The following is a 24,098-nucleotide window of genomic DNA, read 5'->3' as shown; positions in this document are numbered from 1 at the left end:
TCCAGAAACACCGCCGGACGCGCCTCCACGCGCCGGAGAAAGCAGCTGCGCGGGGGCTTCACTATCGGACAAAGAGGCGGCGCGTGAGAGCGCGTGGCAAGGCTTCTCCGGCTGAAATTTTTCCGGTGTGGTCGTCCGGTGAGCGCGCACCTGTGTGTGGGTGGTTGCGGTTGAAAAGTCACCAGAAAGGGTTCTAAACGGTGAAGACATAACTGGTTGAAGGCGGTCGGAGGTGTTTGGGTCGTTTGTGGCGGAGGAACGTTGCGTAGAATGATAGAACGAAAAAAAAGGTCAACAGTGGTCCCCTTGGTCCAAAAGGTCTCCGGAAATTTTTTTTCGGTGGCAGCTGATGGCGGCAAGAGGCAAAGAAATTAGGGTTTTGTAAAAAAAAAGACAATAGGCGCGGAAGCAGAGCCCTCAGGATCGAGAGCTCTGATACCAACTTGAAAAAGGGTTATGAAATATTATTGATTTGTATTTGAATCTGTACATAGGGGTCTCTATTTATAGAGACTTCTTGACCTAATTTTGACCTAATGAGCTTGGTCCAATATACAAGTAACAAACTAAATAAATACAAATAAATGACTACATAATTACTAATAAATGACTACATAATTATTGTTTACAACATAAATATATAGACAATTCCTCAAGTACTTTTAAAACGAAATATATATTGAAGAAAAATAAAATAATGTCACTAAAAAGCAATCTAGAAGAAGAGAAGGGGCCAGGTCGAAGATGACCCACACACGCAACCCACTACGACGTTACATGGGCTGACTTTGCTGACTAGTGATTATCACATGCAATCCTAAAACTATAGGATTTGGGAGTACATAGAAAAATAAAAATAAAAAATAATTTTTTTGAATAAAATCATAAATAGATAAATGAAGTTACACACAAGATAAAATATTAAATTTTATTTATAGTAATAGAATCTTGAAATACAGAAAGAAATCATGAAATACGAAGAAACTAATCGTTAAAGATCTTTTAACTGAAGTTCCACGCGCCGCGCTTGCACACACGCTAGCGGCTCTTTTAAATCCTTGGATACCTCACCACCAAACACACCCCCGATTATAATGGGACAGTCACCGTCCACCGCCGTGCCTCCTTGGTCGGAAATTAATCGCCACCATATCTCTCCGTTATATTCAACCAACGATGCCGATCGAGACTACACCGTCGATCTCCCTGACGATTGCTTGGCCGGGATCTTTCATTTCCTAAGCTCTGTCGATCGGAAACGCTGCTCCCTCGTCTGCCGGCGGTGGTTCCGCATCGACGGCCAAAGCCGCCATCGGCTCTCCCTGAACGCTCAAGCGGAATTGGTGGACTTCGTTCCTTCGCTTTTTACCCGATTCGACTCGGTCACGAAACTCTCCCTGCGATGCGACCGCAGGTGCACCAGCATAAACGACGACGCTTTGGCACTTATCTCGCTCCGATGCAAGAACCTCGCGCGCCTCAAGCTCCGCGGCTGCCGGGAAATAACCGAAATCGGAATGGCCGACGTCGGCAACAACTGCAAGGCCTTGAAGAAGCTCTCATGCGCGTCGTGTATGTTCGGCACCAAGGGAATCATCGCCGTGATGGATCGTTGCGCCGGTTTGGAAGAACTCTCCGTGAAGCGGCTCCGTGGGGTCCACGACAGCACCGAGGCGATTGATTCATCGTTAAAATCAATATGCCTGAAAGAGCTTGTTAATGGCCAAAGCTTCGCGCCGCTTATAATTGGTTCGAAAAAGCTTCGAACTTTGAAGCTGATTGGGTGTTTGGGCGATTGGGATGAGACTCTGGAGAAGATTGGATTGTTAAACGCTGTGTTAATTGAAGTTCACCTTGAGAAGATTCAAGTTAGTGATATGGGTCTTAATGGGATATCTAATTGCTTGGGCTTGGAAACTTTGCACATTGTGAAAACCGCTGAGTGCTCCAACTTGGGGATTTCTGTAGTTGCTGAGAGATGCAAGCTGTTGAGAAAGCTTCACATTGATGGATGGAGGACTAATAGGATTGGTGATGATGGGTTGATTGCTATTGCCAAGCACTGTTTGAGTTTACAAGAACTTGTTTTGATTGGTATCTATCCCACATATTTGAGCTTCGTGGCAATTGCATCCAATTGCATAAATTTGGAAAGGTTGGCTCTTTGTGGGATTGGCACCGTTGGTGATGCGGAGATTGAGTGCATTGCTGCCAAGTGTGTTGCACTCAAGAAGCTATGCATTAAAGGATGCCCTATATCTAATGCTGGGATTGGAGCTCTTGCTTCGGGTTGTCCCAATTTGGTTAAGGTTAAGGTTAAAAAGTGTAGAAAGATTACTGGTAAAGGTGTAGAGTGGGTGCGTGAACAGAGGGTTTCTTTGGCATTTAATTACGATGATAGTGAAGTTGAAGCTTTGGATGGGAGTGGAAGCGATGGTGTTGAAGGAGGTCAAGACAGTAGTACTATTGAGTTTCTACCAACAACCAACCAAATAACCGTGGCTGATGCTCCATCAAGTAGTAACAACAACCGATTGACAATGTTCAGAACAAAGTTTGGGTTTTTGGCTGGTAGAAATTTAGTGCCGTGTGCCTTCAGAAGGTGGTCAAACGGTGATGATATCTCCAGTAGCAGCTTTTCATGATCTCGGTTAGAAAACAAACACATTTTTGCCATTTTCACATTCTTCAATATTGTGTTCGGTTGCCTGTTCCTTGCAGTGATTGCTAATATTAGTATTTCTTTTGTCAACTGCATTTGCCAATTACCATCATTGGTTGTTAAGATGGTCATACCAGCTTTGTAACTTGTCATAGAACTGTGTCTTGGAACACACTATAGTTACTTACTCCTATTGGCGTGTATACGTATGTACCCAATGTAATCACGCGAACCACTTTTTACTGAAAGAAAATTAAAAATACTTCATTAAGTTATTATGGATGGGATACAATTTTGATTGTGAAAAACTGATCTAATAACATGGGAATATTTAATCATTAATTCCAAATGCCGAACCAGAGTTATTTGAGAATATTGTTTGCCTTTCCTTAAACCAGAGATAGTAAAACGGTGTGCTACATGGTTCATATTTCTGTGAATAAACTGAAACCTCAAGTACGTAACCATTTTATCTGTTTCTATAAGCAAAAAAATCTTCTGCACTAAGTTAATTCAACTGTTAAGGTAATATAATTTGATTATCCATCCCTAGCAAAGTTCTGAACTGAAGTTGTCTTCTTTGGTCCAAATCTTATCATCTTTTTTGAACTCCGATGTGCAGCAGCCTCACTGTAATTTTTTAGAAATAAATACTTTTAAATTTATCTAGAGATTATATATTATGGAATTATAAGATAGCATTTTATTTTTGAGTGTACATTGTATTGATTAATACCCGTTTTCACATTACTCTATTCTTTACTATTATTATAATAAAATATATAATTTTATTTGGTCACTGTTTTGTTTTAGGTAGAAGGTATCTTAAAAATAACAAAATTCATAAGGTATACTCTTAAATATAATCTAGAGTAGGTATGTTTTAGAACGAAAATATATCCTGAATAATATCGAAATCGAACGAGTTCATACAGCATCCTCTTAATCACTTTCAAAATCTTCATCTCCAAAAGAAAAAACGGAAGCATCTGCTGCAATTGCTTTGATTTCACTTGCCCCTACAGATTCCATGTTAGTGGTGTTGGGGCCTGCATGAATTTTATGAAGTTTATCTGAAGTTGATTCTTCAGAAGCATTGTTTTGCGTATGTTCCTTATGCTGTAGTGACAACTGATCCGTTGCATGTGCCAACATTCCTACATGTTCTTTAGTGACCTCAGATACTTGATGAGGTGCCATAAATTTGTATTCAGTTGCAGCTTTCCTGCTTTGTGAATCCCGGGGCTCCTCTTCATCACTGTCCGAGAACACATCTTCATCTCCATTTCTAGGGACCTTAGTCTCACTTGAATTAGATGTCAGCCTTGCACCGGTTAGGACATTGCTTGTGTTGCCATTAGGTCCTTTGCTAGCAGTATTGGCTTTTGTCCTTGCAGGTAGAGTGCCGTTACAGTCTACCATCACAACTTCGACCTGGAATCCTGGAGCAGGGATCTTTCTCTGAAGGGAGCAGTCATAAGGTTTATATTATCACCAAGTTCAGAGAATCAACCAATAGACGAACATAAGGCAAAATATAGTAAGGGCTAGTCGCCGCTTACAAATAACATTGGAAAAAAGAAAGAGTATATTTACCTTGTCAAAACCATCCAGATCCGAGCCATCTAAAATTGTTCGATTTTCTGTCATTGCTGTATTCAGCCAACTGCCAAGAAGAAACTGATATATCAAAAAACCTGGTAATCTATGTGTAAACAAACTCTGTTCAGTACAATACAAATCTTGAATGTATAGCAGAGTTGGGAATCAAACTATTCATCATGATATAACATTTTGGTCTCCGATTGAAAAGATTCAGAAGACAGGTAGATATGCGCGCCAATAAATAAATTATATGGTGAAATCGCTATAAATGTCAAAGTACAATCATAAAGATACTGATAAATCTGAGTGCCCCTTCAGCACTCTACAGAGGAAAAAGCTAAAGTATAAGGGGGCCGAAAGAAGGTGTTTAGAACAAACCAGTAGAAATCTCCCAGTCGGTCCTGAAAATGAATTTTGAAATCCCCAACCAACTCTGTCAGACCAGGCTCCCCTGGTAGTGCAAAGACCACAATTCCTTTCTTCGGTGCACTGATCCAGAAATCTTCTGGCTGCAATCGAGTTTAAAAAGTGAATTCAGTAATCAAATTCAAATCCATCCATGAGCATTGAGGCTTTTGGAAAAGAATCAAAACTCATCAAAAGAAGGCATAAAAATTAGCTCGTGTCTACCATTAGATCCTTTGTTTTGGGATGCTTTCTCGTGGTGAAAAGAATTCCTGAGAATGAGTGAAAACATCAGCCTTCTCTAGATTAAAACGTTAGTTGTGAGAACAACTCGACAAGGTATTTGACAAAGTACAGTATAAACTAGAGTCTTGCAAAGGTAGAAATGCATATCAATTACTTTGGTGCAAATTCAATCAGGAAAGATACAAACCTTTTCAGACTGAAAAGTGTAACCATATTAAAGGTACATAGGATATCTGAAGTTCTGAACCAGACTCCCATATAATGAATGTTCAAATTTCTTAAGCTATAATTGGTAGAGATGAAAACGAGTGAATCTTGAGGACTTCTCTTTAGCTTTCATCTCATTTTATGCATATTCTTCCATTTACGCCTTCGGGTACAACATTAGTGGAAGCAAACAATTCTTTCTTTAACCATACAATTATAAATTTTCCCTTTTATCTTCATGCAAACCTTGGAATCGAAGTGATTTTAGTTTGCTCAACAAATCATGTATTGAAATCCCCGCTACAGATATGTCATTCGATAAACAAAAATCATTTTATGGGAAAAACAACTTTTTCAATGGAATGATTTTCCAATATAACTTCTCAGCATTACAGAAATTCAAATGCATGAAGAGGAAGCAATGAGCTTTGATGCTTACCAGTATGATCAGATATTGTAATGCATGGCCTAACCCAATAAGGGCATTTGTGAAGCCGAAACCCTCTTAGCATGCACCTGTGAAAGTCCAAATTAAGAAGAACTTTCTTTGGTTTTGGTACCCATTTACAAAATTACATCTTACCTTCGCCCAGGCTGGACTTCTCCTTTGAAGTGTGTTAAAGTCCGTTCAAAGTATTTGACATATCTCTAAAAGATTTCAGAAATAAATATTTTAGAAGAATATGTCTGGAAGATTACATCTTAAATAAAACGATAAACTAAAACAAATGACTGACGATCTGACTAGGGAGAACTAGAGCCTTTCCATCTACACATCTTTTCTGGTTAAAGTAATCAATGGCTTCCTCTGCAGTTGGGAAGAACTGCAAAATGATTCCCAGCAAACAATTGACAGTCAAAAATTGCCAAATTCAAACAGAAAAAATAGCACAACTAAGATCCCAAAGTCTTTGAAGTTGATTATCATGACCTACCTTAAGAAACAAAAGAAGACTACAAATCATCAGTCCTGTCCTCCCCATACCAGCTTTACAATGAACAACCACCACATTTTGAATATCCTCCTTCAGCCATGAATATGCACTTTGACAAAATGATGCTATAAGTTGAATAGAAGGGCAATTATGATCACTAAATGGGAAACTTGCAACCTGAAAACAATGCCAAGAGGTTAATAGGGCAGACATGAATATTACAATAATTTGGATAAAATAAAAATAAAAATTAGTGGCCCATTCCTTGTGTCTTTTTTTTCTTTTTCTTTTAAAAAAAATATCTACAAAACCAAAATGTAATTAAAAAAAACCACTCCCCATTAAACCCGACTAAAAACCAAATTGCAATAAAAAAGTGAAAAAATTATAGTCCACATATTTATATCCAATTTTCATCTATTACATGCGATGTTTTCTAAGACAGAATTTCTGCAACTGACAAACTAAAGTATGAAACTAGGATACCTTAACAAAGTCTCAGTCTCATAAGCGTAATTATTCACAATATGATCAATAGTGAGCGCACACTCGGTATTAATTTCATGATGAAAACCTGAACATGTTGCCCATTATCAAATTTGTGAATTTTTTTTAATATATCTTTATCATGGCCTTATGAGATAATTTTAAGAAAAAAGAAAACCACTCAGTGTTGTGTGTATGCTTTTCAGAGTCTTTTGGAGCAATAAAGTTACCATCATATACATTTAAAACATGTAAAAATACCAAATTCCAGAGTAGCTCCATTGCACAATTAGCAGCTCCTGACAAGGTGACTACGCTACGATTATCAACTTTAAGTTGAATATGAAGAAAAAGTGATGCGTACAAGGAGACTAGAAAGGTAAATGATAGGTAACCATCAAGTTATTACCCATCTATCCCAGTAGATCAATAGAGTGCTAAGGTGAAAATAAAGATGAAAACCACACCTTCCCCTGGAATAGTGATCCATCATACAACCTCTCCGAACAAAGATTGTATACTTTGTACTTTCCCTGCACGTCAAGGCTTCAGGAGATTAAACTTGTCAAAAAGATAATAGATAAATTGTCAACACTCAGCACATAAAGATACAAGCAGAGTTTAATTGTTGTAGCAAGCCATTAAATGATAGCTAGGATCTTATATATTCTAAGGATTAGGATTTTGTTTTTAATACGGGTTTCTATGCTATGTGAAGGGATTTGATGGCTGTAACAGGGGATAGTTCACATTTTTAATAAAATGCTTTCTTCTATATTCCAAGGTTGTTAACCAAAAGAAAAATACTCTTTGGCTCTGTTATAAATTTCTTTGACCCTGTTCTATATTTCTTTGACCATCCTTTTCTCCCCGAATTTCAAGAGTTCTACAGGACGAGCAGATAATAGGATCCAAACATTATGTTACCTCATGATGAGTTTCAAAAAATTTGATGACTTCTTCCATGTGATTGCGGTAGAACCCCTGCAACACAGTTCTCCCTTAAATTGAATGATGACTGAACTTGGCTTGAACATGAGAGACAAGACTTTGTATAAATATACCTCAATGTATCCAAAAATTCCAGAGCTAAAATCACCACCCGGAAATCCCATAGCAATTATATTTTCAGTGATGTATGCCAGATCCAAATCAAATCCATCTTCCTGTTACAATATAATAAGAGTTAAAAATGTTCCATAAAAGAAATATGAAATCAACATGGAAGATGAGTCAATTCTTTACAAAGCTTAGTATTGTTTCATTCAAAATTCAATAGATTTGATAGAAAAATGCTAGCTTGTATCTGAGAGAGTATCAGATACATCAAGAATATTATTCTTCAATAGATAAAGTCAAGAGAGTGACCATCTCTGTCATGATCCTTTGACATAATTGGGAAATCAACATTTCTGTCATTAAGAATGTTAGAGGACTGAACAACTCTTTCATAGGAGGTAATAGACCAAGGATTCTAGGAAGATACTAGGAAAATACAATGCTTTGAGCACATGCTCTTCTACTAAATTTTCCCCAACTCTAGTTTGTGCAGGATTTCAAAACTTCCATATAAGATGTTTTTCTTGAGCATGTTTCATATCCAAGCATGGACTGAAAAAATGAGCATGCCTAAAGTTTTGGTACACTGCGTGAACTATTCAATCGATAAGCAACAATGTGTAATCACGATGAGGTTAAGATCAAAATCCAGCATATTTAACCTGACAAGATACATGTTGCTAAGGAACATTTGTGGGTATTACTGTTTTTAATAGCAAAAAAATTGTCCTCAACCGTTATAAAGAACCCAAGAAGATAAGTTGTTTTAACAATTAGGTATAACACTTGGCAAAATACAAAAGGACCATTGGATTCTTTTGTATAATGTTGATAATTAAAATATTAAAGGAACATGCCAAGAGTAAGAAACTTTACCAAACATTTAAAAAAAACAAAAGCTTTCAATGAATAATTCTTGGATTGTCCATCAGTATAATTTTAGAATAAAATCTGATATGTATTCCACGTATAACAATAATGAAGCCATAAGAATTGAGATGAAAAAGGAAAGGGTGATAATACAATATAACATGGAATAGCACAGTTAGCGGAATTAGTAGTATGCTCAGGTGGTGCTCCTATTCATATAATCAATTTTAAATTGAAATTGCTGCCAACAGCAACACAGATAATGATATAATCCTGACAATTTATGGAAGTCAACGAAAAAAGAAGAAGGTAAATATAAGGGTCCAATTTGTATTCAAAAATAGAAGTGACAAAAACAACCCATGCAACTAGTGAACACAGTTCTCACAACTGCAAGTAACCCAAGCAGCAGATTTGTACATGATAGAATAGTTCAGTTATATAATTTAACCAGTTTGATGGCAGTAATAGAGGTAAAACTGAACCGGGTATAAAAAATTTCATTGACAGCTGACCTGGTATCTCCGTTTATTTTGAGAGACAATATGGCGTGCTTTGACCTGCATTGCCTTTACTGCACCCTTGGAAGAGTCCACCAACCCTTTGGTGAAGGATTCAATTAAATTAGGTTGCTCGGCTCCTGAATTCACTGGATTAGTCTCATTAGAGGGATTTCGCAATCCAAGCCCACCAGTGAGGCGAGCAAAAGCTGACATGCCATTATTTTCAGTCTGTGAGTCTTGTTGTGCTTGACCAAGCCCAAGGGACTGTGGTAATTTCAGATTTCTTGCCCACGATGACATGCCAGAAGTGGGTAACAAGGATGGTGAATCATGAGCACTGCCAATTTGTGCAGATAATATGGTGGAGTTATGTCCAGTATTAGAAGCTGAAGCAGTAGGCTGAGGTGAAGAGTCAGCAGATGCTGGTTCCATTAGTCACCCAAAATGAAGTTCTGTAAAGTGGAAAACCAACCTAAGCCATGAACAGTTTAAGCATCTAACACCAAATTAACCAGCCAAATAGTAATTAAAAAACTTGACAACATAAAACGTTGGTGGTAAAATTACTATATGAAAGCGGTGATTATATAAAACATCCACCCAGTGCAAAATCATACAAGATTTCTTTCACTTCACAAGCTAATTAATTTCAGAACCGAGCCAGTAATCTCATAAATGAACTCGATTGGGACATAAATTGAATCAAAATAGTGCAAAGACGTCAGCATGAGAAATGAAAACAGAGGGATCTGAAAATGGAGGCTTCAACGATACAGATTGAGCTGATTTGCCATTGAACACAAGCAACAGTTGTAATTTGCAAACAATGCAGAAGCACATTCGCATCAGACATACAAGAAAAAAAAAATGCAAGAACAGTGGATCGCTTACCGGTGAGTCGGTGACGATGCACTATTCGATCTGTTTCGCAGGGAATAATGGTTTTCGTGAACGGAAAGCATGTGATTTGCAAGTTCGAGATTTAGATCAATGCAGCTTCATTAGAATCACCAGCAATGTAACATTGGAATTCCAAAGAGGAATGAAGAGCTCGCCAATACGAAATGGAAGATTCAGACCGTTATTACTTATTTCATAATCCATGATTTTATCATTGCATTAAAAATTAGGATAATAAACTTCCTACTTTTTTTTTCCCTTAAATCTTAATTGTTAATTTATGTTAATCTAACGGTTATAATTTATTGGATCATACTTATTAATTAATTATTAATTTCTAATAAATTATAACTGTTAAGTTGACGAAAATTAACAGTTAAAATTTAATAGTAAAAAAAATAAGACAAAAAAGATAGTAAATATAACTTTTTTTATAGTCTAAATAAGAGTTTAAGGCTCTCTAGGTTTGATTATATTAGTCTTTAAATTAAAGGAGTATGATATTGTAACAATCAATTAGGATTACTATCAATCAATACCACCGTTAGATTGATTATGTTGATCTAACAGTTATATTTATTTATATCTTTGTATGGTTATGATTTTCCATATTTAATGCAAAGATAAAAATAAATATAAAGTATAAAGTATAAGAAATCATAACCATACAAAGGTGAAAATAAATATAAAGTATTAAATATGAGAAATCATAATCATGCTAAGATGAAAATAAATATAAATGTTAGATCCACATAATCGATCTAACAGTGAAATTGATTAGTAATAATTCTAATTGATTGTTACAATATTATATTTTTTTGATTTCATACGGTAATTTTATCTTTTAAAAATTAATATAATAACATTATATTTTTTTTAAGTTACAAAATTATTTTATGACTTACATGGAACATATGACATCCAAAAATTAAGAAAAATAGCATACCAAAAAAAAAAATATTAAGAAAAATAATAATTAAAAGTTGGAATTTGCTTTTGACAGATGGTTAAACAAAATTAGAACCGAACGAACCGATGATTGATTTGGTTGACCGTTTATCCGGTTCGAGATCGGAACCGGGTCGAGTTGTTTGGGGGTTGTATTTGTAGCATCGCTATCGGGTGCAGCATCGTCGATCGCATCATCCATAAGACCATAACCATTTCAACTTGCGTTCCCATTTTCAAAACGACACATCGATGGACGTGGGAGGCGCCGATGATCTTTCTCCGGATGCCGCCATATCGCGATGGAAATTCGCGGTGTCGCGGCAGTATCAACACCTTCTTGACAAAACTACCCCGCACGTGCTCCGCCGTTGGATCGGGTGCTTGGTGGTGGCTTCCATCTACGTGCTACGTGTCTACTTGGTCCAAGGCTTCTACATCGTGTCTTACGGTCTTGGCATTTACATCCTCAACCTCATCATCGGGTTTCTCTCCCCTCAGGTTGATCCCGAAACTCATGTTGATGGCCCCACCCTCCCCACAAGAGGATCCGATGAGTTTCGTCCTTTCGTTCGTCGCCTCCCCGAGTTCAAGTTCTGGTTAGTACCCTTCCATTTTCCCTTTCCTCCTTCTTAGGGTTTCATAAACGACGCCGTTTTAGGATATTATATTGCCTTCTTCAATTTCATGATTTTATCAACTTGATGCAATTGGATTGGCTGGATCCATGTGCTTCATCTATGTCAGAGATCAATCTTCATTCATGTTGTGCTCTGTTGGAATTATCATTTACGGAGTTACTAATAATGCTGCGTTATTGACTGGGTTGTGTTCTGTCAAAAAAGTAAAATAAATGTTATAGGGTTATGAATAGACTAATTTTATTTGATCTGTAAGTTCTTATATCCTGGGAAGAATCTAGATTTTCATTCAGGCAAATTACGGATTTCCAAAATGCCCACAGTTCGTAGATCATAATAGCATTTACGTTATACCTGTATCTATGATGAGCTCCAAAAGCGATCTTGATGTGCAGATTCTTTTCTTATTGGTTTCTTAGGCTCTTTGTCAATGTCTTCACCCTTCCCCTTCTGCTTGCTTTGCTACTTTGAAATAAGGAGGGTGTAAAAATCTTGTATTGTGCTTTCATTATATGAAGCTAGTGTCATTTTAGAAACATTGAAAAGGGCCATTTAGATCTTGTTGTTCCTTTTGGTTTTGGTGCTTTAAGTTGTGGAAGTAAGTTTGTTCTTCAGTAGGAAAACAAAGCACCTTTAGAATTGTTTTGACATGCGGACGGTTGCTTTTACTGAAGCTGTGCTTAATTTTTCTTTCTGTGCAGGTACTCTATCACAAAGGCATTTTGCATTGCATTTGTGATGACTTTCTTTAGTGCGTTTGATGTTCCGGTGTTCTGGCCAATACTTCTCTTCTACTGGGTGGTACTATTCACGCTTACTATGAGGAGACAGATATCACACATGATCAAATACAAATATGTACCATTCTCATTTGGGAAACAGGTAAGTTTAAATCTTTATTCATTCAAAATTGTTGTCTTAAATGTTATATGGTTATTAATTCGTTAAGTGGTGTTTTTATCAGGATTACGTCTTGTTGCTAATAGTAAGCTTTGGTTTTGTTTATTTTACTTTTAGCGCTATAATGGAAAGAGAGCAGCAGCAGAAAGTGCAAGCCTTCCAGTGGACTGAAATTTTAAGTGTAATTGAACTTTATTTGCTAATTTAAGTCACAACCCCGCATGTGGATTGATATCATCTGCAGTATATCTTAACAGCTGGGGCAATCTGAGGATGTGGTGGCAGAAGAAGATTGCTTATGGATGTTCAATTCCCAATTGAGCGACTGTTTGGACATCTTCGATGTTTCTACGCCCTGGTAGAAGATCTTAGCTTTGGGGAGATGTTGGGGTTTGTGAGGGCTCTTTCTTTACATCGCCCTTCTAGTAATACCTTTTTTCTTTATTTTCTATTCCTATATAGGTAGGCAAATGCCAAACCCTTATTGCTGAATTCATAGTCAAATAACGAGAATTTTACGAAGCCTGTGCAGAAGAAATACGCTTCATTATTTGCAATGGGGTTACACTGATCTGTCTTTTCCATTGTATTTTTTTTTTTTAATCATGTGATTTTCAGGAACTCAGTTTTTCTATAAATTTGCTCAAACAGTATCATTTTCTCCCGCAGGTTGACATTATTGCGATTTGTGCATTTAGAGTGTTTGGACATTTTTTTTAGTAAATTGTATCTGCCTAGCACTTTGGAATTGATGTTGGCCTTTTCCTAATTTACCTTGTGTTTGGTTTACATTTCTGCTGAAGCAAACGGAAAAGAATAATGCTATATATATATTCTTTATATATACATCATTTCATATCTGAATATTTTCCATAATTATAATTGATCTCACTTTATTTTTTCAAACTTGCTCGAATTTTATCACCTCATTGTATTGTGATGTACCACCAAGCATCATTTAAAAAATCTTGCTTTCCATTGCAATTTTATACAAAGTGAAATATTTTGCTTAAAAGAGTACCTTCGGCAATGTCTCAAAATCTAGAACATACAAAGCATATGTCTTTTGTAGATGATATATTTTTCTTTGGTCATATCATATGCCTTCAGATTGGAATTTGACAACCTCTGTTCCCTTTATTTTATTTAATCTTTCAATTAAAATGCTTCACGCAGGAAGGTGCCAGTTTTTGGTTATGTGGCTCTCATTTGGCTTTAAAATTGCCTTGGCTTCCTTTTGGCCCTTACTGTTGTTATTATAGAAATGGAATTCCCATTTGGTGTTCTTTTTATTTCTTTTTTGTTTTAAAAATCTAATATTTTATTTTATGTAACATCCCGAGTACTGACAAGGGCGGGGAGTGATCGCCGGTGCGAAAGGACATGGACAAGGAGCAGCTCCTGGCAGGCTTCCAGCGACGGGGTACATGAATGAATCGAATCAACAACACCTGAAAGAGAGGGATTCCAGAGACTGTGCTGGTATGGGACGGTACAGTTGGGAATAACTTAAAGAATTAATTGGTACTACCTATACCAACAAGATGCATCTTCTTTTTAGTAGTCCGGAATGGAAGAACTCCATAGTTAAGCGTGCTTGACTTGGAGCAATTCTGGGATGGGTGACCTCCTGAGAAGTTTTCTCAAGAAGTGTGCGAATGAGGAAAAAGCACACTGAAAAGTCTTGTGTTAGTATGTGGGGATAGTCATTGATTCTTGAAGCGGCCGGGCGTTACAAGTGGTATCAGAGCAGAGCCTCTCTTCCAGTACGGTGTGATTCGAGGACGAACCAGGCAAAAGCTGGTGGGCATGACGGGAGCGGGGAGTGATCGCCGGTGCGAAAGGGCATGGACAAGGAGCTGCTCCTGGCAGGCTTCCAGCGACGAGGTTACATGAATGAATCGAATCAACAACACCCGAAAGAGAGGGGTTCCAGAGACTGCTGGTATGGGACGGTACAGTTGAGAATAACTTATAAGAAGTAATTGGTACTACCTATACTAACAAGATGCATCTTCTTTTCGGTAGCCCGGAACAGAAGAACTCCATAGTTAAGCATGCTTGACTTGGAGCAATTATGGGATGGGTGACCTCCTGGGAAGTTTTCTCAGGAAGTGTGCGAGTGAGGAAAAAGCACACTGAAAAGTCTCGTGTTAATATGTGGGGATAGTCATTGATTCTTGCCATTTTATATGACAGATTTATAAATAAAAGTTAAACAATGCATCATTCACATTCACTTCTATTTTTACGGAATCTTTTAAATGTGTACATGTTATAATTTAAAATTTATATACTCCACTACGTAGATTTAAAAAGAGGACTATCATGCCATATTTTTTTTCTTTGCAATTTAAATCTCTTTTAGAATATGAAATGAAAGCTTGTTAAGGCAACCAAAATTGTTAAGCATATGCATCACAAATGGAAGTTGTATTACAATAGTATAACTGGCCAGTCCCTTCTGTGCCAACATAATTAATGAGATTTCTGGCCAAGAAGGTACCTTCTAGCTTGATTCTTGAAGCTTACACAAACATATCAATTTCTTAGACTTAAAAATGGGGGTCAATACTAGAAAATGTATTGATGAGTAGGAAATGAAGGACTCTGCAGGGGTACTCACCAGTTAACTTGCTGGTCTGTAATATCCATATATACTGTAATAAGTTTGTGCAAAAGTAAGTAGCAACAAGACGACAGCAGCAACCAAAGAGATAATTGCCCAAGGATTACTGAAGTAATTGTGTCTTAAGCTTGCACACCAAGTGTTCCATCTATGGTTGTAATACCGATTCACAGCCTCAGACAACGGGGAAAGGTAACTATTATTAATGTCAAACACAACCTCTTGACATAAGCGGTTAAAAAGGTCTGCAACTTCAGCATCACTACCAAGCCAGTGCTCAATTATCCCACGGTAATGAAGGTACCCAACATCTGATGGAGAGTTGATCAAGTTGTCCATGAAGATAACATAAGATGTAATGTCATTGCTGCAATCAAGATGACACTGCTCAAAGGCAATGAGGTTGAGGAACAAAGACTTAGTACCATCGTGTATCAATAGCCGTGGAATTCGCAGAATACCATCCTTAAATTTGATATCCCAGAAACGATCAGTCTTCCTTTTCTTGAACTTGATTCCAGCCTCTCTAAGCTCTGTGACACAATGTATCAGTTGTTGGCGCCGTTTGTCTGCAACCCCACGAGCACGTGACCTGTGTTTGTTCCATATTCTGGGTGATGGTTGAGGTCCTTTCCGCAGTAGACTTGTCCTGAACACATCCAAGCAATGAAGACCACCTTGATCAGATAAAGGGTCAAAGGTGGCAATGCTTCTAAGAGATGATTCTAATTTGTTTCTATCACTTTTTGTTAATGGCTCATCCGTTGGCATTAACGGGTCGAAGAACCTGAGTGCTAGATTTGCAACAAGTCCTTTCTGTTCTGGGTTACCCAGTTGAATTCCCAGAAGCATATCTAGTACGAACAGGGGAAGCTGGTTTTCCAGCATGATCATATCTCTCTGAATGGAATGCATGGAACCACGCATTTCAAAAATAGGATCATTCCTTGAATACCCAAGTTTCTGGAACCCTTCTGTAGCTCCTCTGAATAGCTCAAGCACAAAACAACCGTCAAGGACCAGCATTTCCACAAACTCATTGCTACTTAAACTGATTGGTCCTTCATAAAAGTAACGAGCTCTTTCTTCTATCTCTTTCATTGAATTGAGAAAGAGACTAATGTCTTGTTTGGTACGCTTCAAGACATGATTAAGGGAACGCCATTTATGGCGATCCATTTGGCGGAGACGTCTTTTTCCATGGTGGTAAGGACCCAAGGACACTATCTGGGGTACATAAGCTTTGTCATCGCCACTAGTTTCTCTGAGGTAGTGGGGGATTTTGTAGATTGATAACTTGGCCCATGAACTTGCCACATCATCTTGACGGGCTTGCTCTAGTTTTTCCTTGATGGAGATCACCCATTCAGATTCTTGTGAGCTTGCTTCTTCCTTCAAATTTTCACCATCTTCATTGATGATAACCTGCAATGGTTCTGAAGGCTCCTGCTGAAGCTTTTGCTGCTGTTGAGGAGGCTTCTCTGGAAACTCAGCTGATGATGGAATCCCGGACTCTAATGTTTCTTTGAGTTTAAGAGTGATAAGGTACCAACTCAAGAGCTCTTTGTTGAACACAGCTACCATTTTTTTTCTGGAGATTGCTATTCTGTTTCTTAGTCAATGCTCTGAAGGGTGTTGTCCAATCATAAACATATAGAACTGAATAGTTCGTGATTAAGGGTAAAGAAAAAATTGTGATTTTGGCGTTAAAGGACCCTACAAATTTCTTAATCGGATGCTCATTGTCTTGCAGCTCATATGGGACCCCTTTGAGCCTAACTGTAGTTTTCCTATAACTTTCAACTTTCAAGCGTGCGATTATATTCTAAGCTTTATTTTTTTTTTATTTTCTCTTACTAATCTTTAGCACGTCAGATTATTTTGGAAAAGAGCCTTAAAATATCAGAGAATGGATGAAAGTGGCTTGAACATGTTCACAATTATCATAAACTGTTTTGCACAGGAAGACCAATATACCACCTTTATCATTTGCTTATAAATTGAGAGTTCTTATTAGTTATTACTTATTACCAATTTTCTTTTTTCCCCTTATTGAACATATATGACATGATACTTTCTCCTCTTCAACTTTACTGCTTGGTTACACAAAGTTTTAATTACTTTTTCTTGATAGATCTGTGATAGGAAGCTCAAGGATTAACTATCTAAATAATATCATCGGCCATGATATTATACAAAAATTTGAGGTAGCATGTGACATAGCTTCCTGCTGCGACCCCACTGAACAATAATAATTCTGCACATGTGTAATATTAATGTGAGGAGGTTTAAGCCCTCCTGATCCCATTTGTTTTTATATTAATAGATAGACTGAGTTGTATAGAGAAAGAAAGGTGGGGCACAGCGGCAGACAAAAAAGGTAAGAGAAACGTGAAAGAAATCAAAATTTTCCTCCCCTTGTTAATCAAGACTTGGTGTGTCATGATTATTCATTTAAATAACTTCAAAACCATAGAAAAACATGGTTTCTGATTGTTTATACATAAATGAGAAGAGAGGGAGACAGATCTTTGATTGCTATTCCATATAGCTTTAAATCTTTTAACTTCAAAAATGAAGTGAACTTTTGACAGTTGAGTACCTTGTGCTTCAACTGCAGCCAGCAAGAGGGACCCCAAGTGATACTCTTTACAGCTAAAAACTTTCTTCAAATGTGAGCATAATTACCCATGCCAGGATGAGCAATTAACCTCAACTCTCAAACATTAAATGAGTTTCTTTGATCTGATCAAGTTCTTATATATTCAATGCCATTTTTGCTTTAATTAGAATATATTCACACATGTGACTTTCTTCTTAAGCAAATTAAAATATTTTCTTCAACAACTGAAAAACTCGTGAATATGACTGATGAAAATAACTTATGGGCCCGGATGTAAACAGGAGCGTTAGCTAATCAAATTGGAAGTTAGAACACCTATTCATGCTAAAGTTGACGCTGGCATTCCAGCTAATTAGCGTAATAAAAAATTGAATATGCCCATGTCATTAATTTTTCTGGACTTTTACATAAAATAAGCCTCTTGTTATATTGCCAACTAAATCACATGACAACTAAACCCACTTCCCTTAGTGTAGGAGTGATATGAGTGTTTTTGCTGTGTTCATTGGCATCACAAGGGAAGCATGCTACTAGCTGTAGCCCTTGCGTTCTAGAACCGGTTTGTTAACATTGTTTTATGATATTAAGCGCAGTTACAATCACATTGGTTCAACTAAAAACCCGGATAAATTTTTATTTTTTTTTAAAAACTCACTTGCTTTTCCTTTTTAACAATGCCGAGTTTAAAATAACCAATTGTGTGACCATAACCTTATTACCTTGCGGAATAATCAAAATTAAACTTAACATCATATTATTATTTTATTCGAGTCCAATACTAAACTCTCTTCCCTTTTTATTAAATTGGAATTCCTATACTTAATTTATAGTTCTCATCTCACACTATGTTATAGATCTCTCAGTTAGCTTCGTGTGGGTTCAAACCGCGCTCAAATCGGAGATCTGTAGCTTCAGTTATGCCAATTTTAGTAAACTAGGTTGGTGCTGTTTTCGGGATGCGCGCCCGAGCGCTAAAATGGGCGCTCGAGCGCCCAACGGCGAAGAATTTTGTCATCGTCAGGTTTTTCAGCGCGCTTGGACGTGTACCTGCGCGCTTGAGCACCCAAATCAACGCTTGAGCGCCAATTGGCAGGGAATTTCACTCATTTCACGTATATAGCATGCTTGAGCTCCCAAGCCAGCGCTTGAGCGCCCTACACCTGGGGAAGACTTGGTCTCCCCTGTTTTTGGTGAATTTCTTGGGGAAACTTCCTTCTCCTTTCATTCTTCAAGGGTTATTACACCTAATTGACAAGGAAAAACCAACCATGGTCACACACCATGTGGCACCCACATCCCACAAACACTTTACCAATTCATCATGCAATTCCAAAGGATAACATAGCTATATATTCATCAATACATCATAGTCTCAATTACACCAATGTTCTTCCCAATTTCATATACATGCCAAAGGACTTAGCTTCCCAAAATAAACATGACCGAAGCAATTAGCCATACACCCTATACCAATTACTACTACCATGATCATGCTCTAAGTCTTCCAAAATACATCATGTAGCCTCAAAATATACATATACAATTCTAAATGGCATGCAACTCAAAATGTCCAGATATCAGGTACAGTCTACTCATGCTTCTTGCCTCGATCAACCTTACCTCTATCAGCACCTGAAATGATGCCCCATAACACGGGATGAGATATACGAATATATCACAGTAAACCTAGGGTCCTTGGAGATCACTCCACTCTAAGGTTCACTTTCGGTATACATATAATCATAACAGTTTAACACATTCTTATCCATACACATTACATGGACTTCCAAGAGAGATCCACGAAGGGCTGTTTCTCTTAGGCTCTTACCACATGGAGATCCACATAGGGTTGTTTCCAAGGGAAGTCCCTAACCTCAATCTAGGAACCTCCAAGAGAGATCCACGTAGGGCTGTTTCTCTTAGGCTCTAACCACATGGAGATCCACATAGAGATGTTTCCAAGGGAAGTTTCTACCAATCATCCTCATCATAATACTATCAATCATAACCTCAATCACAGTCCTCAACCATTACCTCACTCATTATTTCTACCTTTATTAACCACTCCTCAATTACTCTTAAACAATCAAACATCAATCAATAATCATTAATCAATCATAACATTTATCAATGCATGAGCATACAATTACTATCATCATTACATATCACATCTCATACACCATTTCTCCTCAACGGAGTATGGTGGAACATTCAAGGGGATCAACCCCAAGGTCCAAAGGTTTACCTTGCACTTGAACCTTTCTCAAAACTTTCCTTTTTTCAATTGAATACAACCACAAGGGTTGGTCACTCCACTTGATTCTCTTGCCTCAATCCTATCAATACAAGGAATACAATCAAACCATGGCTTACCATTCAATAAAATCCTTAATTTCAAGCATAATTTTCTCAAATAACAAAGTATACTAAAATGACAATCCAAACTCATTTCTACCGTTTATTTATCATTCCTAACAACTTTTACAAAGGTACTAAGCCTCCATCAAACTCCAACTCATAAACCCCTAAAACATTATTCATCAAAACCTAAATTCATGAAAATCTCAAGGAAATGTGTGAAAGAGGGTGGAAACTTACCACAAACGATCACACAACCGAGGAATGGGTGTTTCCTAAGCACCCATGGAAGGAAAAGCTCTCAAACTCCTCCAATCTTCAAGGGATCGAAACTTTGGAAGGAGATATATCTCTCCACAAAGCTTTTCACTAAAAACCAAGGTTGGATGTTATCAAAAAAAAAAAACCATGGTTGGATTCCCAATGAGGGGAAGATTCTAAGGTAGTGTTTGGTTAAGGAGAAATTTTATTTTACTAGGAAAATGTAATTACTGGGGATCTGTGGAGAAAATGAGTTATATAGGAAAGTTTAAAAAATGTTGTTTGGTTGGACAAAATTTTACCAGGAAAATTGAGTTAAATAACTGAATGTGTGTTTGGTTGAAGATAAAATATTGATGGGAAAATTTAATAAAATTACAAAAAAAAACCCCAAAGAAATAACCTGTATTTTTTTAAAACTTATTGAAAAATGGAGGATATCCTCGTTACAGAAATAGAAAATAATGGAGGAAACCTCCTTACAAGACCAGAAAAATTGATCTACAACATGAACCAGACAGATCAGAAAAATCTCAGCCCAAGGTGACCTTCCTCTTAATACTCAATTTCCATGCCTCCTCCCTTCTCTCTCCCCCTTATTCTCCCATCTTATCCCCTACTCCTTGCATGTATACAGAGTCTTCTTATCCCCTCTCGACTCTAAGGCTTGCAACTGTCTGATTCGTTCTTCTGAAGTTGATGTTCGTCTTCAAGGTGGTGTTCCCCATCAAACCATTCAGCAACCTGTTGTTCCAATTGACATCAACCATTTCAAGTGTATACATCTTACCATGTCAATCCCAAATGTTTGCAGGGTAATAATCAAAATATTGGATAAAAATACATCTTACCATGTCAATCCCATCACTGGCAAGAACTTGGAATCCTGATTTTTAAAAACCAATCCCAGTGGAAGACTTTCTATTTTCCAAAATGGCTCTCACATCATTTACCAAATAATATTGGATATAATCCAATATGGTCTCTTCACAAATTTTTCATCATTCGGTGGTAGACAGACGAGAACTTCAATTCGATGATTGGCTTATGCGATGAGTGATGAAAAATACAAACCTCTCGCTGCTCGTGTGTTTGTCAGAATGATATTTGGTTTGGATATCAGTTGGTCACGTGTGTGGTTAGGAAGGAGGGGTATATGTGTTATGCCTTCCCAACCTTTTTTCACTTATCCGATTTTTCAACCCAATACCACATGTTCAGAGGGTTTCTTCAACAGTGCCAAAATCAGTTTTTTACACTGCTTCCTGGAATGCAAGGCAAACGGGATTGATGGCCAAATTTACCAAAAATCTTCAACCAAACATGGTTTAATCAAATTCCCACATGCACTTAGCCAGGAAAATTTTAACTTCTCCCCAACCAAACACTACGTAAGTGGTTTAGACTTTGGAATGAGTTGATTTGACCAAGAAATGGGAAAGTTAGGGTTTTGCTCTTCAAAATTTGTTCTTTTCTCCTCCCTCTCAGATTTGGTCGACGAAGAAGAAGGGAAATGGGGGGGGTCTTTTTCATGTTTTGATACTTAACTTAGTAAGGTCATTTTAACTGGGTAAAAGTTTATCTATCTAGTTATCTCCATTCACTTCCAAACTTTACCCAAAGGTCTAAAATATTTTTGTAGGGATATTTTTACTTTTACTTTTATATTTTGGGTACTTTTGCCTACACTCAATTTTACCCTTTAATTCTCACTATCTGCACTTTTTACCTCAAAAGTGCCCTTAACTCGTTAATTTTAACCTCTTGCTTAATTCTGCCCACTTGTACATGCTTAATTACTTAATTACAGGTAATTAATTAAATTCTTAAGTTTGGGGTATTATAAATACTCTGAAAAAAGGTTGTTAAGAAGACTCAGTAGTAGTACACATTACACAGAATCTCTAAATTTTTAAGGTACTTCCGGTAGCATAATTGATTCAGCACGCGGGCCAATCAAAATCAAAGAGAGAAAGTGTAAGTTGTACTGAGCAGGGAGAAAAAAAAAATTAATCCAAGTATCATTTTTTGAATGGGAGGCACATATACGACTGATGCACTGAAAAAGCATTCCACATAATCTCCCACCCACTCCCTTTTTTATATTTCCTTTATCCTTCTTGTTTTCTTTGGCCAACTCTTTGATCATGCAGCATGTTAGTTGTAAAAAATTGCAAATATTGATAGCAAATGTAACATCTCAAGCGCTGACGAGGGCAGGGAGTGATCGCCGGTACGAAAGGGCAGGACAAGGAGCGGCTCCTGACAAGCTTCCAGCGGGGGGTTACATGAATGAATCGAATCGATACCCGAAAGATAGGAATTCTAAAGACTGTGCAGGTATGAGACTGCACAATTTGGGATATCTTATAAGAACTAATTTGTACTATCTATACTAACAAGATGCATCTACTTTTCGGTAGCCCGGAACAGAAGAACTTCATAATTAAGCGTGCTTGACTTGCAGTAATTCTGGGATGGCTGACCTCCTTAGAAGTTTTCCCAGGAAGTGTGCGAGTAAGGAAAAAGTACACTGAAAAGTCTCGTGTTAGTATGTGGGATAGTAATTGATTCTTGAAGCGGCCAGGCGCTACAAGTGATATCAGGGCAGTACGGTGTGGTTCGAGGACGAACTAGGCGAAAACTGGTGGGCATGTAACATCCCGAGCGCTGACGAGGGCGGGGAGTAATCGCCGGTACGAAAGGGCATGGACAAAGAGCGGCTCTTGACAGGCTTCCAGCAGGGGGTTACATGAATGAATCGAATCGACACCCGAAAGAGAGAGATTCCAAAAACTGTGCAGGTGTATGAGACTGCACAGTTGAAGATAGCTTATAAGAATTAATTGATACTACTTATACTAACAAGATACATTTACTTTTTGGTAGTCATTGATTTTTGAAGTGGCAGGACATTACAGCAACCATCAAATTCGTAGAAGTGAAAATCGCTGTAAATTAAACAGGTAACATCTTCATATGAAATTCATGATGGGACTAGTCATGTAGTTATCTTTTTTTCTTTACACATTGTCAATGAATTATTAAGATAAAATTTCAGCCAGTGTATTCAAGTCCATCGAGTTAATACTTGATACCAAGACAACATTGTTGCTTTTCAATATAAAAATTAACCTTATCGAGGATAAGAGTTTTATATTTACTTAATTATTAAAATATCATTATTTTAAAACTTTTTATAAAATATTGTCGATTTTATCTCATCAACATTAAGCTATGCCAATTCATGTAGCGTAGTTTCCAATCAATATATTTAGAGTTATCTTCGTATAAGATTCTACAAGGTAACAAGGGTATACTAAATTAACCTTCATATAAGATTCCAATCAGTATCCTAAAAAGTTGCAAAAGAACATCGAAGGAATTAATCCGTTGGAGAATCTAAGAAACAATGTGAAGCACAAATGCAAAACAATCTACGACGGTTTTTCAAGTTAAAATAACCTTTCAGTACAAAATAAACTCCGGATAAGACCCTAAATAAATGATTGACTTTATTTGTACCAAAAAAATAAAAGAAAGAAAAAGATTAGCTTTATAGATTTAACTGTTATCAAACTTTTCAGTAGGGGTGTGCAAAAAAACTGGTTCATTTGCCCTGTACTTGATCCGACTTGACCCAACTCATATATACCCATATTTTTTGAACTGGTTTAAATACTGACCCACTTTTATTTGGGTCAGTTTTAGACCCGACTCGTTTTAATATTGACTCACTGACCCAAAACTTGACCCATACCCATTATGTGAAAAAAAATCACAATTACATTAAAAGAAAAGTTTTAACGTAAAACAATTACGTCAAAATTTTTTATGGAAAATATTTTCATAAAAATTTT

General features: G+C 37.2%; 4 protein-coding genes across 5 annotated transcripts; 2 read left to right on the top strand and 2 right to left on the bottom strand.

Annotated features, from left to right (window-relative positions):
- The first annotated feature begins 973 nt into the window (after positions 1 to 973).
- On the top strand, positions 974 to 2,893 carry LOC133288101 (F-box protein SKIP2). Its single transcript, XM_061485800.1, has one exon. The coding sequence runs from the start codon at positions 1,095 to 1,097 to the stop codon at positions 2,643 to 2,645; it is 1,551 nt and encodes a 516-aa protein (XP_061341784.1). The 5' UTR covers positions 974 to 1,094; the 3' UTR covers positions 2,646 to 2,893.
- A 711-nt stretch (positions 2,894 to 3,604) lies between these two features.
- LOC133287882 (phosphatidylinositol 3,4,5-trisphosphate 3-phosphatase and protein-tyrosine-phosphatase PTEN2A-like) lies at positions 3,605 to 9,410 on the bottom strand. The gene is made up of 12 exons (XM_061485573.1): positions 8,991 to 9,410; positions 7,611 to 7,712; positions 7,474 to 7,530; positions 7,014 to 7,079; positions 6,061 to 6,237; positions 5,863 to 5,949; positions 5,709 to 5,773; positions 5,565 to 5,641; positions 4,898 to 4,944; positions 4,646 to 4,776; positions 4,259 to 4,328; positions 3,605 to 4,123 (listed from the first exon to the last, which is right to left on the bottom strand). The coding sequence occupies exons 1-12, from the start codon at positions 9,408 to 9,410 to the stop codon at positions 3,605 to 3,607; spliced, it is 1,818 nt and encodes a 605-aa protein (XP_061341557.1).
- A 1,573-nt stretch (positions 9,411 to 10,983) lies between these two features.
- On the top strand, positions 10,984 to 14,547 carry LOC133287220 (protein RER1A-like). Its single transcript, XM_061484786.1, has 3 exons — positions 10,984 to 11,425; positions 12,169 to 12,349; positions 12,485 to 14,547. The coding sequence occupies exons 1-3, from the start codon at positions 11,079 to 11,081 to the stop codon at positions 12,536 to 12,538; spliced, it is 582 nt and encodes a 193-aa protein (XP_061340770.1). The 5' UTR covers positions 10,984 to 11,078; the 3' UTR covers positions 12,539 to 14,547.
- On the bottom strand, positions 11,678 to 16,580 carry LOC133287205 (UPF0481 protein At3g47200). Of its 2 annotated transcripts, XM_061484771.1 has the most exons (2): positions 15,006 to 16,580; positions 11,678 to 11,887 (listed from the first exon to the last, which is right to left on the bottom strand). In XM_061484771.1, the coding sequence occupies exons 1-2, from the start codon at positions 16,578 to 16,580 to the stop codon at positions 11,828 to 11,830; spliced, it is 1,635 nt and encodes a 544-aa protein (XP_061340755.1). In that variant the 3' UTR covers positions 11,678 to 11,827. The 2 variants fall into 2 exon arrangements, with proteins under 2 accessions (XP_061340755.1, XP_061340758.1); XM_061484774.1 differs by lacking the exon at positions 11,678 to 11,887 and having other exon boundaries at positions 14,954 to 16,580.
- Positions 16,581 to 24,098: the final 7,518 nt, after the last annotated feature.

This window comes from Gastrolobium bilobum, unplaced genomic scaffold (assembly GCF_033153095.1).
Source record: "Gastrolobium bilobum isolate Gb01-03AN ecotype WA unplaced genomic scaffold, APGP_CSIRO_Gbil_v1 utg2810, whole genome shotgun sequence".
Lineage (NCBI taxonomy): Eukaryota > Viridiplantae > Streptophyta > Magnoliopsida > Fabales > Fabaceae > Gastrolobium > Gastrolobium bilobum.
This window is presented reverse-complemented; position numbering and strand designations above follow the sequence as displayed.

Coding starts and splice junctions, on each gene's coding strand:
- LOC133287205 (XM_061484771.1), bottom strand. CDS start 16,580: ATGGTAGCTGTGTTCAACAAAGAGCTCTTGAGTTGGTACCTTATCACT. Junction 11,888..15,005: donor TATATGGATATTACAGACCA/GCAAGTTAACTG, acceptor ATTGACAAAGAG/CCTAAGAAACCAATAAGAAA.
- LOC133287220 (XM_061484786.1), top strand. CDS start 11,079: ATGGACGTGGGAGGCGCCGATGATCTTTCTCCGGATGCCGCCATATCG. Junction 11,426..12,168: donor CTCCCCGAGTTCAAGTTCTG/GTTAGTACCCTT, acceptor CTTTCTGTGCAG/GTACTCTATCACAAAGGCAT. Junction 12,350..12,484: donor CATTCTCATTTGGGAAACAG/GTAAGTTTAAAT, acceptor TTTTACTTTTAG/CGCTATAATGGAAAGAGAGC.
- LOC133288101 (XM_061485800.1), top strand. CDS start 1,095: ATGGGACAGTCACCGTCCACCGCCGTGCCTCCTTGGTCGGAAATTAAT.
- LOC133287882 (XM_061485573.1), bottom strand. CDS start 9,410: ATGGAACCAGCATCTGCTGACTCTTCACCTCAGCCTACTGCTTCAGCT. Junction 5,774..5,862: donor TAGTTCTCCCTAGTCAGATC/GTCAGTCATTTG, acceptor GAAATCTTTTAG/AGATATGTCAAATACTTTGA. Junction 4,945..5,564: donor TACAATATCTGATCATACTG/GTAAGCATCAAA, acceptor ACTCATTCTCAG/GAATTCTTTTCACCACGAGA.